The sequence below is a fragment of the Diceros bicornis genome, chromosome 24 (genome assembly GCF_020826845.1).
Source record: "Diceros bicornis minor isolate mBicDic1 chromosome 24, mDicBic1.mat.cur, whole genome shotgun sequence".
In the NCBI taxonomy this organism is placed as follows: Eukaryota; Metazoa; Chordata; class Mammalia; order Perissodactyla; family Rhinocerotidae; genus Diceros; species Diceros bicornis.
The window spans coordinates 24,906,185-24,918,715 of record NC_080763.1 but is presented as its reverse complement, the minus strand read 5'-3'; the positions used below and the strand labels follow the sequence as shown (position 1 = coordinate 24,918,715).

Genomic DNA, 12,531 nt, shown 5'->3' with positions numbered 1-12,531 from the left:
CAGCGGGGTGACGCGAGGTTCAGCCGGGGCCTCCTCGAAGGCTGAGCCAGCTGGCTGCAGGGATGCCAGGCCGAAGAGTCCCCCGCCCTACCCATCCCTGCCATAAACCGGCAGTGGAGGGGGTTCGGGGGAGGAGAGGAGGGAGACTGCAGGGAGCTTCGAAGTGCATGGCCCCGCTGCGAGCTTCTCACCACTAACGTTGGGCTGTGGCCTCCGGAAAGGCCCAGTGGAGAGGTGACATTTTGCTCCAGTTTAGAGCGGGGTTCTCTGAGGATGGCAGCTCAGATGGCAAGCTGGAGAGAGACAGTAACCATCGGAAGGAACTCTGGGGAGACTGCAGACGTTTCCCCTTGCTCCTGGTTGTGGGTGGCTCTGCTCGGCTCCCAGACCCCACCGCCAGCATTCTGTTCTGGCTCACCACCTGGGGTCTTAGGTTGAGGCCCGCCTCCCCCCCCTCCCCGCCCCTCCTTCCTTCCCACTGTGGACGTGGTATTGTCGCACGGGATTCTCCTTGAGGGGAAAATCCATCTCCAAAACATTGGTGTTCTTGGTCTCACAATCCCTGACACATTGACACATCCCCAAACAGGGCCATCTCAGACAGGCAGTTAAGACAAAATTTATCACCATAAATGATGGTGATTCTTTGAGGGGGGAAGGGTATCAAGAGAGCTATGCTTTTTAAAGGATTATGAGACTGTAATGGAAGTTTGTTTAAATGCATGTTTATTTCTAACTCAGTGTGTCTGAAGACACCCAGCATGTATGTGTGTATATATATATCTCCTTTACTAACAGCGAAGACAGAGACAGACAAGGAGATGGAGACATATGTGTGCGCATACCAAACATAACACTCTGACATAGAATCCAACTTGCTTTCTCTACCAGCCTGGTTAGAGGGTTGGGGCTAAGTTGCTATTCCTCAGTATTTTTGGTTTAATAAAGGGATGGGCTGAATAAATATTAATTTAAAGAAATGGGTTCACCAGCCAAGCCCAGGCTAACAAGCCCTGAGCCCCCGGCTGGTGGGGATGTCGCTCCATTTCCCAGCCCTATGTTTTGACTCTCTCCAGGGTAGCTGTGGTGTGGGGAGGGCTGAAGTCTGGAAGGGTGAGGCAATGCTCCCGGAGCAGCTCTTTACAGAGGAATCACTGCCTGGAGCCAGCCAGCCAGGGAAAGTTTATTATTGTTGGGGAGTACACAGGGAGCTCACTGTTTTGCAAAAACAGAAATCTGGCTGCTTTGAGATGAAAGAGGGGCTCCCTAGGGCTCTTCCTTTCCTCTTTCTCCCTATTCTTAAAAACTCTTTCTTTGCACCTAGGGGCCCAAAATGAGTGGGAGATGGGGGTGCTGGGGAGTGCTGTATGGGGGAACAAGCGCTGAAGGTCAAGTGTCAAAATAAAAATACTTCTGGTTGCTTCAACTGAACTTTATTACAATTAGTAGTAATAGTAGTGATAAGAATAATGATTGTTCTATTTTATGCAATTTACAAAGGCCTTTCACATGGTAACTAGTCAATAGTACCAACATTAATGTCAATGTGAATGATAACCAACACTTACTGACGGCTTCCTGTGAGCCCAATAGTGTGCTCTACATACTGTATGGTACATTGATGATCCAGGCTGCAGCAGTGGCAGATCCCCAACTTCTGTATACAGAAGAACTCGGTGGTACAATCTCTTTGGAAGGGGAGGATGAGAGTTGATTATGAAGGTGTATTTGCATAGCACTTTACATGAGATTATATGTAACAAAGAATGGGGGCCTGATGGAAACTGAGCACGCCAAACCACCTCTGAGAACTTAAGCTTTGCCAAAGTCGCCTCTCAAATCAGATTTACTGGATTCCGATCGAAGCTCCATCTCTAATGGCCGTGTGACCTTGGGCAAGTTATTTAACCTCTTTACTTTCCTAGTCTGTTAAAACAGAGGTAATAGCAGAATCTACCTTGTAGATAATATTGAAGGTTTAATGATGATGCAAGGAAACCATCTCGCAGTGTCTGTCCCATAGCGAGTCACCTCCTCCTATGATAAGAAACAAAATGAAAATTCAAACAGTCCTAATAAGTTGGGAGCTATGATCCCATTTTGCAGACAAAAAACAGAGGTGATGTGAGGATAAGGAACTAGCTCAAGGTCACAAAGCCAGTAAGTGATGGAAAGGACATTCCAACCTGGTCTGCCAGACTCCAGAACCTGAATCCCATTACACATATTGTCCCCTCTCCTCCAGCCTTGCCCAGGATTCTCAATTTTCATAGGAAAAAAAAAAAAGCAAGACCCAATACTTAAAAGAATCAGTTGAAATGCCCCAACTAGAGCTATGACCAACATATCTGTTCTGCAATAAGCAATAATGATGAGCAGTGATCTTGTAACAGAAAAGAAATCATGGCCTTGCTCTGGGGCACTATGGAATGAAATCCCATCACGTTGAGAAAGAACTCCGAAAACCGCGGCTGTGCTTCGCAAAGAGACATCAATCTTATTAAATGCTGCCCCCACCTTCTTTTATCAAACCCAGCAAAATCACTCACCTGTTTGGCCTCTCAGCACCGCCCCTTCCCTGCCCCCAACTGCAGCTGTGTGCAGCCAGTAGACTGTTTTCCTTAAAGGCCTCCGGGTGCTCGTAGCTTCTTTAGACATTCAGCCAAAATTTTTAGTGCGGCTGGGGGGAGGGGCTGGCTCACCCTGAATTCATTTAGCTCCTGTCGTGGAAGCTCAGGTTCCTAGACCAGGGCACAAAAACAAATCGAAAAGGCAGTTTCTGAAAGAGTGGAAAACAACTAATTTTGCAGGTGCTTCGGCATCAGTGGTAACAATGAATGTAACAAGCCACATCGGGGGAAAAAGTTTGATTGCCGATGAAACGGGTAACACGCTATAAGAAATTCACAGCGAAAATCCTGAAACAGGATATTTAAATTCACTGCCCGGGGTGGAGTGGGGAGCGGGATCGGAAACGACGCTTGTGGTTTTTAAATGCGTTTTTACTTGGGAAAGCCGGGCGGGGAAAGGAAAGGTCATCGTCTGTTTAATTTCCACCCCGAGCCCTGGACTTCCAGCATTAGCTCGCCGGGCCTCAGCTGTTGTACACACACGGCGAGGGGGAGGGGAGGGCGGAGGCGCGGAGGAGGGGCCGACTGGGAGGAATCTGGGCGTCCTGCCGCGCATGCGCCTTTCCCGAGCAACAAGTGGGCTCCACAGACAGAGGAAGTGTAAAGGGGAGGGGGGAGAACTGGTGCAGAGCATGGCGGTGACGTCAGCGCTCCGCCCGGGCGGCATCCCGCGCGGCCAAGCCGGGGACAGCGCGAGCCGCAGCGCGAGCAGGAGCGCCGAGACGCGCCTCCGGAACGTAGAGTAACAATCACAACCCCACATTCCGGGCGAGTGCGAGCGGGAAGGGATGCGACCCGGGCCGAGGCGCCGCGCGAGCGCCCTGCAGCCAACGTGAGCGCCGCCAGCCGCGGCGGCCCGGGCGCCGGCCAGGCCGGGGGGCGGCGGGAGCCTGCGTGCGTGCGTTCCTCTCCTCTGCTCTCGTGCGTCCTGGAGGCAGTGGCCGCGGCGGCTCCCTTCGGCCGTGCAAACCCAGCCGCCACCAGCGGAACGGCCGACGCTGCGGAGGAGAGACGCTCTTCTCTCTCGGCTACCACCCCCTTCCTCCCCCGGCCCTCCACGGAAGCAACGGCTTGAGCAAGATTGGAGCCGGGCACGGGGTGGCACCGAACCCTCTAGCCTTCGCCCCAGGGAGCCTGGTGGGGAGAGGACGCAGCTCGTAGGGGGGCCCCCAGGAGAGAGGAAGAGACAGCCTCTCTCGAGCTTCCACGCACCAACTGCTCCGGGGAGGGGGCCAAGAGTCAACGGCGGCCAGCACCGGGCACCCTCGCCCCCTCCCCCCGGTCCCAGAGCCTCCAGCCCGGGTCCGCAGCACCAGGAAGAAGGCGCCTGAGCTTCCCTCTCGACGAGACAACCGCAATAGAAGGTGGGGGCGAGGAGCGGGCTGAACTCGACTGCCGCCCGGGCGGTGGAGCCCCCGCGGAGAGGCGCTGCGCCGGCGGTGGAGACTCGCGCTCCCTCCAGCCCCTGGGGCAGAACTTTCTCGCCCCCCCTCCCTCCCCCGCAGTCGGACTCCTTCCCCAGCCGGCCAGTCCTCCCGGAGGAGAAGGCGCCGCGGAGACAGCCCAGGCAGGGGCCTACCTTCCCCAGGGCCGGCATCATGTCGGCGGCGCAGGTGTCCTCGTCCCGGAGACAGTCTTGTTACCTGTGCGACCTGCCCCGCATGCCCTGGGCCATGATCTGGGACTTCTCGGAACCCGTATGCCGCGGTTGCGTCAACTACGAGGGTGCGGATCGCATCGAGTTCGTGATCGAGACCGCGCGCCAGCTGAAGCGGGCACACGGCTGCTTCCAGGACGGCCGCTCCCCCGGGCCGCCGCCGCCCGTCGGGGTCAAGACGGTGGCCCTGTCGGCTAAGGAGGCGGCGGCGGCAGCAGCGGCGGCGGCGGCCGCCGCACAGCAGCAGCAGCAGCAGCAACAGCAACAGCTCAACCACGTCGATGGTTCCAGCAAGCCTGCGGTGCTGGCGGCCCCGTCCGGTCTGGAGCGCTATGGCCTGAGCGCAGCCGCTGCTGCCGCCGCCGCCGCCGCCGTGGAACAGCGCAGCCGCTTCGAGTACCCGCCGCCGCCAGTGAGCCTAGGAAGCAGCAGCCACGCCGCGCGGCTGCCCAACGGTCTTGGTGGCCCGAACGGCTTCCCCAAGCCGACACCGGAGGAGGGACCCCCGGAGCTGAACCGCCAGAGCCCCAACTCGTCTTCAGCTGCGGCGTCGGTGGCGTCTCGGCGCGGGACGCACGGTGGGCTGGTGACAGGGCTGCCCAACCCGGGGGGTGGCGGAGGCCCCCAGCTCACCGTGCCCCCTAACCTGCTGCCACAGACGCTGCTTAACGGCCCGGCCAGCGCCGCCGTGCTGCCCCCACCGCCGCCCCACGGCCTGGGCAGCCGTGGGCCCCCGACGCCGGCGCCCCCAGGGGCTCCCGGGGGCCCCGCTTGTCTCGGGGGCGCCCCGGGCGTATCGGCCGCGTCGTCCTCGGCGTCGTCTTCGACCTCGTCCTCGGTGGCTGAGGTGGGCGTGGGTGCTGGTGGCAAAAGGCCCGGCTCGGTGTCGAGCACCGACCAGGAGCGCGAGCTGAAGGAGAAGCAGCGGAACGCCGAGGCCCTTGCCGAGCTGAGCGAGAGCCTGCGCAACCGCGCCGAGGAGTGGGCCAACAAGCCCAAGATGGTCCGCGACACCCTGCTCACGCTGGCTGGCTGCACGCCCTACGAGGTGCGTTTCAAGAAGGACCACTCGCTGCTGGGCCGCGTCTTCGCCTTCGACGCTGTCTCCAAGCCCGGTATGGACTACGAGTTGAAGCTGTTCATTGAGTACCCCACGGGCTCGGGGAACGTGTATTCTAGCGCATCTGGTGTGGCCAAGCAGATGTATCAGGACTGTATGAAGGACTTTGGCCGGGGTCTCTCCTCTGGCTTCAAGTATCTGGAGTACGAGAAGAAGCACGGCTCCGGGGACTGGCGCCTACTTGGAGACCTGCTGCCCGAGGCCGTGCGCTTCTTCAAGGAGGGCGTGCCCGGCGCCGACATGCTGCCCCAGCCCTACCTGGACGCCAGCTGCCCTATGCTGCCCACGGCGCTGGTGAGTCTAAGCCGCGCCCCTAGCGCACCCCCGGGGACCGGGGCCCTGCCGCCCGCCGCCCCCTCGGGCCGGAGCGCAGCCACCAGCCTGCGCAAGAGGAAGGCGTCTCCCGAGCCTCCAGACTCGGCCGAGGGCGCGCTGAAGTTGGGCGAGGAGCAGCAGAGGCAGCAGTGGATGGCGAACCAGAGCGAGGCATTGAAGCTCACCATGTCAGCAGGGGGCTTTGCGGCGCCGGGGCACGCGGCCGGGGGTCCGCCCCCGCCGCCGCCTCCACCCCTGGGACCCCATTCCAACCGGACCACCCCGCCCGAGTCAGCCCCTCAGAACGGTCCGTCCCCTATGGCCGCCCTCATGTCGGTGGCAGACACTCTGGGCACGGCGCACTCGCCCAAGGATGGCAGTTCCGTGCACTCCACCACTGCGTCCGCGCGGCGCAACAGCAGCAGCCCAGTGTCGCCGGCCTCCGTGCCCGGGCAGCGCCGTTTGGCATCACGGAACGGGGACCTGAATTTACAGGTGGCGCCCCCGCCGCCTAGCACCCACCCGGGTATGGACCAAGTGCACCCCCAAAACATTCCAGATTCCCCCATGGCTAACAGCGGGCCCCTCTGCTGTACCATTTGCCACGAACGTTTGGAGGACACGCATTTCGTTCAGTGCCCATCCGTCCCCAGCCACAAATTCTGCTTCCCTTGCTCTAGAGAGAGTATCAAGGCCCAGGGGGCCACCGGCGAGGTGTACTGCCCCAGCGGAGAGAAATGCCCCCTCGTTGGGTCAAATGTACCTTGGGCCTTCATGCAGGGTGAAATCGCGACGATCTTAGCTGGGGATGTTAAAGTGAAAAAGGAGAGAGACCCTTGAACCAGGAGACAGCCGCCCCCTTTGCCCCAGACCAGCTCTTCTCCATCCAGAGGGCCCCTCCCCCACCCACATCGACCTTCCCTTCCCTCCCCCACAAGATGTAGAATTGTGAATACTACAAACTGCAAAAAGTTAGTCTTATGTATAGACATTATTTTCGTCGTATGTTTCTATATTTTGAAACAAAGGTATGTAACTTCTTCATTTGAAGGATAAGCTGGTTTGTGTTAAGCAGTATAATATTGGTTGGGTCCTTTGCATCATATTCGTTAGCATCTCTTCGGTGGCAGAGTGTTTGCCTAGGTACAGAATTAATAGCCCTTAGCAACGACTGCTGCTGGTGTGTATTTTTGTAAATGTTATGCACTCTCTGAAAGGAAAAATACACACAAAACAAAATGACTTTTTTTTTTTTTTTGGCCAAGGCCAGTGTTGCTCCCTAAAAAAAAAAAAAAAAAAAGGATGCTATAAAATGGTGACAGCTTCTTTCTAAAACAGCCCCAAGTGTTGCAGTCTTCACTTTATTTTGTTCTGTTCCGTTTTGTTTTGTTTTTCTGTTTTGTTTGCAAAATGGTGAGGAGGGGGGGTGTTGGGGGGGCAGGGTGTTTTTTGTTGCAAGTTTGTGAGGGAAGATGTTTTGGTTTGTTTCTACTGACCTGAATGTGTTGGATCTTCACGTGTTGTTTTGTTTTTGCTTTATCGATGCACGGATGCTTTTGAACAGTAGAGCGAAATGCTAGACATGGAGAATCGGCTCTGTTTGTCCTTTATACATTTCTGTAGTTAACAGAACACTGTAATGTGCCTTGGAGCTTAGTAACTTGTAATAAATTCAATTGATATTAATTCTGCCCTGAGTCGGCAAGTTTGTTTTTCTAGGGCTAAGGCCAGACAACTCCAACATGGGACACCCTCCCTACTTCCAACCTAGCACACAAATGCTGGTCGCCTTTGAAAGCCCTCAGAGATGGCATCTGTAGAAGGCCTCTGCTGGCGGCCGGCCCCTCCCCCTCAGTACCAGCTATTTACATTCACCTCTTGGGGCAGGACAGTTGCTGACTAAGCGATTTCTGTTTACTCTCTAGCATCTCTATTTTTCCCCCCGGATGCACAACCCAACTGCAAATGACAGTGTCAGGAATACTTTTTGGTGTCTTGCTCTGTGGCCAAGAGTATATGCTGATACCCAGTGCAGCTGTGACTTGTACAAGTAGGAAAAAACCTAGGGTGCTTTGCCTCTTAGATATAGCAGAAATCAGTTATTGTACATTTAAAGCAAAAATGCCACAGAGTTGGGAGCCATCATTGGAGGCAGGAGGAGTGTGGGCAACTGAGAAACAAATGTATGTACTCAGCCAGCAGAGTTCCCAGGAGCTTCCAGCTGATGAATTGCGAAAGCAGTTACACCTCCTTCATTACGTGTTTTTTTTTTTCCTTTCCCTCCTTTTTGGTAAGTATTGTTCAAGGCAGGACACTTAACGGGTCAGAAGATATTTGTAGGGAATGGGGAAGAGAGAAAAAAACCCAAACCTAATTCGTGAGGCAAAAGTCACTAATGGCACCAGGTAGAACCCATTCCCTCTGGTTAAGAAATGCACTTATTCATCTAATCAACTTTTTGGCGGCATTTGTGGGGTACAGAGGGGTGGGGAAGGGGACAGGGGACTGGATGTTCTTTAGAGCTCTCAGACCCCTTGGCTGAGGCCAGCCTGAAGCCCTCCCAGAGCTAGGCGAAGGCAGATGAAGCTGGTTTGAACCTTGTACATTCCTGGGAGGTAAATGGAAGGAGAGTAGAAACAGGGAGGAAGCAAAACAAACCCCCAGATCCTATCTGAAATTCATTCCTGGCCACGCCCCATTCCTGGTCTGGGGCAGGCTGGGCCAGGATGGTCCCCACCAAGGCCGGAGGAAGGAGCGAAGAGACCTGGCGCCCCCCACCTGGCTCACATCAAACAAGGAGCGGGATGGTGGGGAGGTGGGTATGAGCGCAGGCACGTTTGGGAAAAAACAAATCACCAGTTAGCGCAGAACACCGGTGTGGAGGTTGGGTTGGTGTTGGGACTTGCTGTTAATAACACCCTTTTAGTTTCTGTTCTACTTTGCCACCGCCATCATTGAAGGAGTGGAAACCATGACTCTGTGTGTGTGTGCGTGTGCGTGTTTGGGGGTGTGGATAAATGGCAATCGATGGATGTGCTGCAGCCTCTTAATCCTGGTACATGGGAGGTGCCTGTCTCACCTCTTTAAGAATCTCCCCACATATAAATAGATATGCGTGTCAGCTTCCTGCAAATGTGTCCTTGCATTTTCATCTGCTGCCAAGCGTTGTATTGGTGCTTATGAGTCATGAAACCTATTTTCATGCTCAGGGGTAATTAACTTGGGGGTGATAATGCATAGCAGACTGTAGGAAGAGTTAATTCTAAAACCCATTCTCGCCTGGCTACCAATCACACATTTCACTTAAAGGTCTGGGTTGCCTTTTCTCATAAGCTCATTAATAAAAACCAAGCATGTTTCGCCTGAAAGATCCTCTAAGGTGCTCCCCACCCCCACTGCCAGTGCGCGCACTCTGAAAAGCTTAGCAGCCTGAGAATACGGAGATGGAGCGCCACGGGGGTAATTCAATCATCACTGAATGAAGGGGCGCTGGGTGCAGCCACAGCATTCAACTGTGCATGTGAACTTCAATGTGCGGATTACCTGTCCGGGTGTGGACCCCACCAGTACTGTGGCTCCAAGTGGGAGTCAGTCTCTTTATCTGCCTCTGTGCACATCTGCTCCTGCCCGCCTGCCACTGTCTCTTCATTGCTATGATATTACAGTTCAGGAACTTTTAGGATTATAAGACCCTTGATTTAGTGCACACAGGTAGGAAAGGGGCCTGTCATTAAGAGCCGAGAACAGTGTAGTTTGCTTCTCCCCACCCCCCCCATCTTGTTGCTGGGTGCGTTATCAGCAAGAGCAGCAGTAGCTGTAATAATGAGGCATCCAGGAAAGGTGACCAGGTTGGTTTCACTAAGGAGGCCTGCCTTAGACCTGGAGGAGAGGAGGGAGGGAGTGGGAGGGAGAGAGCAGGTTGGGGTGCAACTCAGGCTGGAAGTGAATTATAATGGTGCAGTTAATTAAAGTTTACCATAGCCAGGGGCCATTTGTTAAATGGCGGCTCTCCTTTCTCCTTTTTTTTGGAACCATGTGACCTTTCTCTTTGCTCTGACCCATTCAGCTGCAAGTCTGTTTGCCTTAATCAGTCCTGCTTTGATCCCTCAGCTAGATTCCCCCTTCCCTGAAGACTTCCACGTTGCACGCCTAGGAAGCATTTTCCTCTCCAGCATGTGAGGATTCTTGTGGGTTTCAGAGATTCAGACCAAGATCTCTGGATGAGCCTTCATCTCTAGTTCACCCTGGACCTCCCCACCTCCTCCATTGCCCATTCTTCTCACTCCCTTCCCCCACAGAGCCAAAGTGACCGACATTTTAAAATTCATATTGTATTTATTTATATGCATTGTTTGTACAGCTATTCTAAGCTGGATGTTTTTTAAGGGGGCATGGTGGCAGGGCAAGGAAGACTTAATTCAATAACTTTGAGAGAATAGGCTGATGGGGGTCATTTTTTGACCTTGATCTCTGAAGGCTACACATAGAAAATCCACCCTGTCCAGTCCTGCATTCACATACAAACCCGCTTAGCTCATGTGGGCATGCGTGCTTACGTTATTAAATGGAAGATTCAAGGGTGTGTTTTCACGTGCATCTGGCCCCAGACTGTTAATGTAATGAGTACTGAAATTCACTTTTGTTTTTTCTTACACTTTATCAAATCAAGGAAATTGGAACTGGGAATGACCCTTAAGATCATCTAGTGAAATGCTTTCTAAACCTTTCTCAGGTCAGAGACACCTTAGAAAAATCTGATGAAACTTATAGATCCTTCCCCGGAAACTACAGGTGCCCGCCCCAAACATTGATTTGCATACCTTTTCTTTTCTTTTTGATATAAATTTTATGTATTTATTTTTTAACAGGTAATACATTTCTTTGGTTCAAAATGTAAAAGATGCAAAGGGGAATACAGTATAACTGTAAGGTCTCCTTCCTACAATTGGCTCCTCTGCCACTCAGTTCCCTTCTGGGATGCAACCAGTGTTACCCAATTTTTAAAGGGATTCATGCACACCTAAAGCCCATCCATCGAACTTGAGGTTAGAACCTAGGTCTAGTCCATCCATGCCCTAAAGGTGAGGGCCCCAGGGCACAGAGAAGTGAAGTAACTTGCCTAAGGTCACACAGTGGCAGAGCCTAGACTAGATTCCTATTAGGGAATAGCTCTAATGGACATTGAAAAAAAATTTTTTTTAAGGACACTTGGCTTAACTAGAGCTTTATATAAGGAAGGATGATAACAAGGTGAGCAAAAGGAGAGTGAGTGCCTGGCAGGGTGGGACTCAGGGTTTTCGCTAACTCTTGGAGGACTGGGAACAAACATTTGTCCCTTGGTCTCTTTTGCAGCTATACCTTTTGGGGAAGGGGATGTTCAGAGAACTAGTGGAGTCTTTTCTTAACCTTTGAGCTGTGGACCTTCACACCCTCTCTCCCTTTGCTGATTGGAAACTTCTGGAGGTTTAAAGGCAGTCAGATAAGCAACCATCTGGGCATAGCTAAAGGGTAGGGAGAGAGAAAGAAAGATCTACCAGGAGTCCTCCCATCTTCCTTGACCTTGGGGCTTCTATCCTCCCTCCCTGTCACCCATCTCTGCCTGTCCGCCTCTCCCCCATTGCTAACGAGGGGACTAAAGGAGACAGTGGTGTGCCAGGTGCTGCGTGAGGTGCGAGGCAGATCACCTTACGATATCCAAGCTTCAGGCCAGCCTAGTAGAGGGTGTGAAGACCCATTTTACAGCTGTGCCAACTGACCTCAGAGAGGTTAAATACCCAAGGCCATCCCTGGTATGCAATTCAAGCCCAGGGCAGCCTGGAGCCTGGACTCTTCCCAAGACTCCTATGTTGCTCCATGCAGATGCCTCTGACTTCTGACCCGCAGGGCCCAGGAAACCCAGGCTCAGGGCTTGAGCCTCGTCCCTCAGCCCTCTTCCCATCTCCCAGAGTCTCAGTGTGAGCCTGGCTGATGCCAGTGAGCAAGGCTGTCCACAGAAGGGGCGGACAGGAAGCCCTTGGAGAGGGCATTCCTAGGCTCAGGGTTCTGGGGACACACAGTGGTGCTGTCCAAGCAGTATGTCCAATCAGGGATTCTGGAGCAAGACTATTCTTCTGGAGTCTCCCTCAGCTACCTCCTAGCCCCAAACTTCTTTAAAGAATGAGTCAACCTCTGTCTCAGCTTTGACTGAACAGCGAGGTGGGCAGGAAGCAGATGGGGCTCTCATTTCTAAGGTGTATTGCTCCAATGGGGGGACATCAGGCCTACCAGCCACTGTCTCCCCTGGCAGTCTTGCTTGTTTTAGGGGAAAAGAAGTAGCAATTAACTCTTGGGCCTGGCTGGGTTGTCCTGTCTCTTTTGGGGTCACAGATGTGCATCCACCAGGTACAAGAGTCTATGTGCAGGTTTTGGGGTTTGATCCAGGAAAGCTTACCTCTCCATGGGTACTGTATTGTGGACCCACAATTGGTGGATCCCTGGCTCAGGCAAGGCTCAAGAGAAGTTGTCTGTTGGCTCCAGTCTCCGCCCACTCTAGGCCACGACTCCTCCGTAGCAGAGTCAGTTCTTCTACATATCTGAGCATGTCACATCCTGGCTTAGTAACCTTCCTCGGCTCCCTGTTGCCTGCAGGATCAAGTCCAAATTCCTTAGCACAGCAAGCAAAGCCCTCCATCATTTCTCCAGCCCGGGGGTAGGGTATTTTAATTTTTAAACTGCTATTACATATACATGGTAAAAAAGAAAAATCTGGCAGCATGAAAAGATACTCAGGGAAAAGTCGGTCAGTCTCCTTCACGTTCCAGGTTTTCCTT

General features: G+C 53.5%; 2 protein-coding genes across 2 annotated transcripts; one reads left to right on the top strand and one right to left on the bottom strand.

The window, feature by feature from the left end:
• Positions 1-472: 472 nt before the first annotated feature.
• LOC131420727 (uncharacterized) lies at positions 473-4,230 on the bottom strand. The gene is made up of 4 exons (XM_058566876.1): positions 3,007-4,230; positions 2,550-2,741; positions 1,958-2,037; positions 473-1,686 (listed from the first exon to the last, which is right to left on the bottom strand). The coding sequence occupies exons 1-2, from the start codon at positions 4,228-4,230 to the stop codon at positions 2,622-2,624; spliced, it is 1,344 nt and encodes a 447-aa protein (XP_058422859.1). The 3' UTR covers positions 473-1,686; positions 1,958-2,037; positions 2,550-2,621.
• IRF2BPL (interferon regulatory factor 2 binding protein like) lies at positions 3,340-7,408 on the top strand. Its single transcript, XM_058567424.1, has one exon. It carries the CDS (start codon positions 4,229-4,231, stop codon positions 6,560-6,562), a length of 2,334 nt encoding a protein of 777 aa, XP_058423407.1. The 5' UTR covers positions 3,340-4,228; the 3' UTR covers positions 6,563-7,408.
• The last annotated feature ends 5,123 nt before the right edge of the window (positions 7,409-12,531 follow it).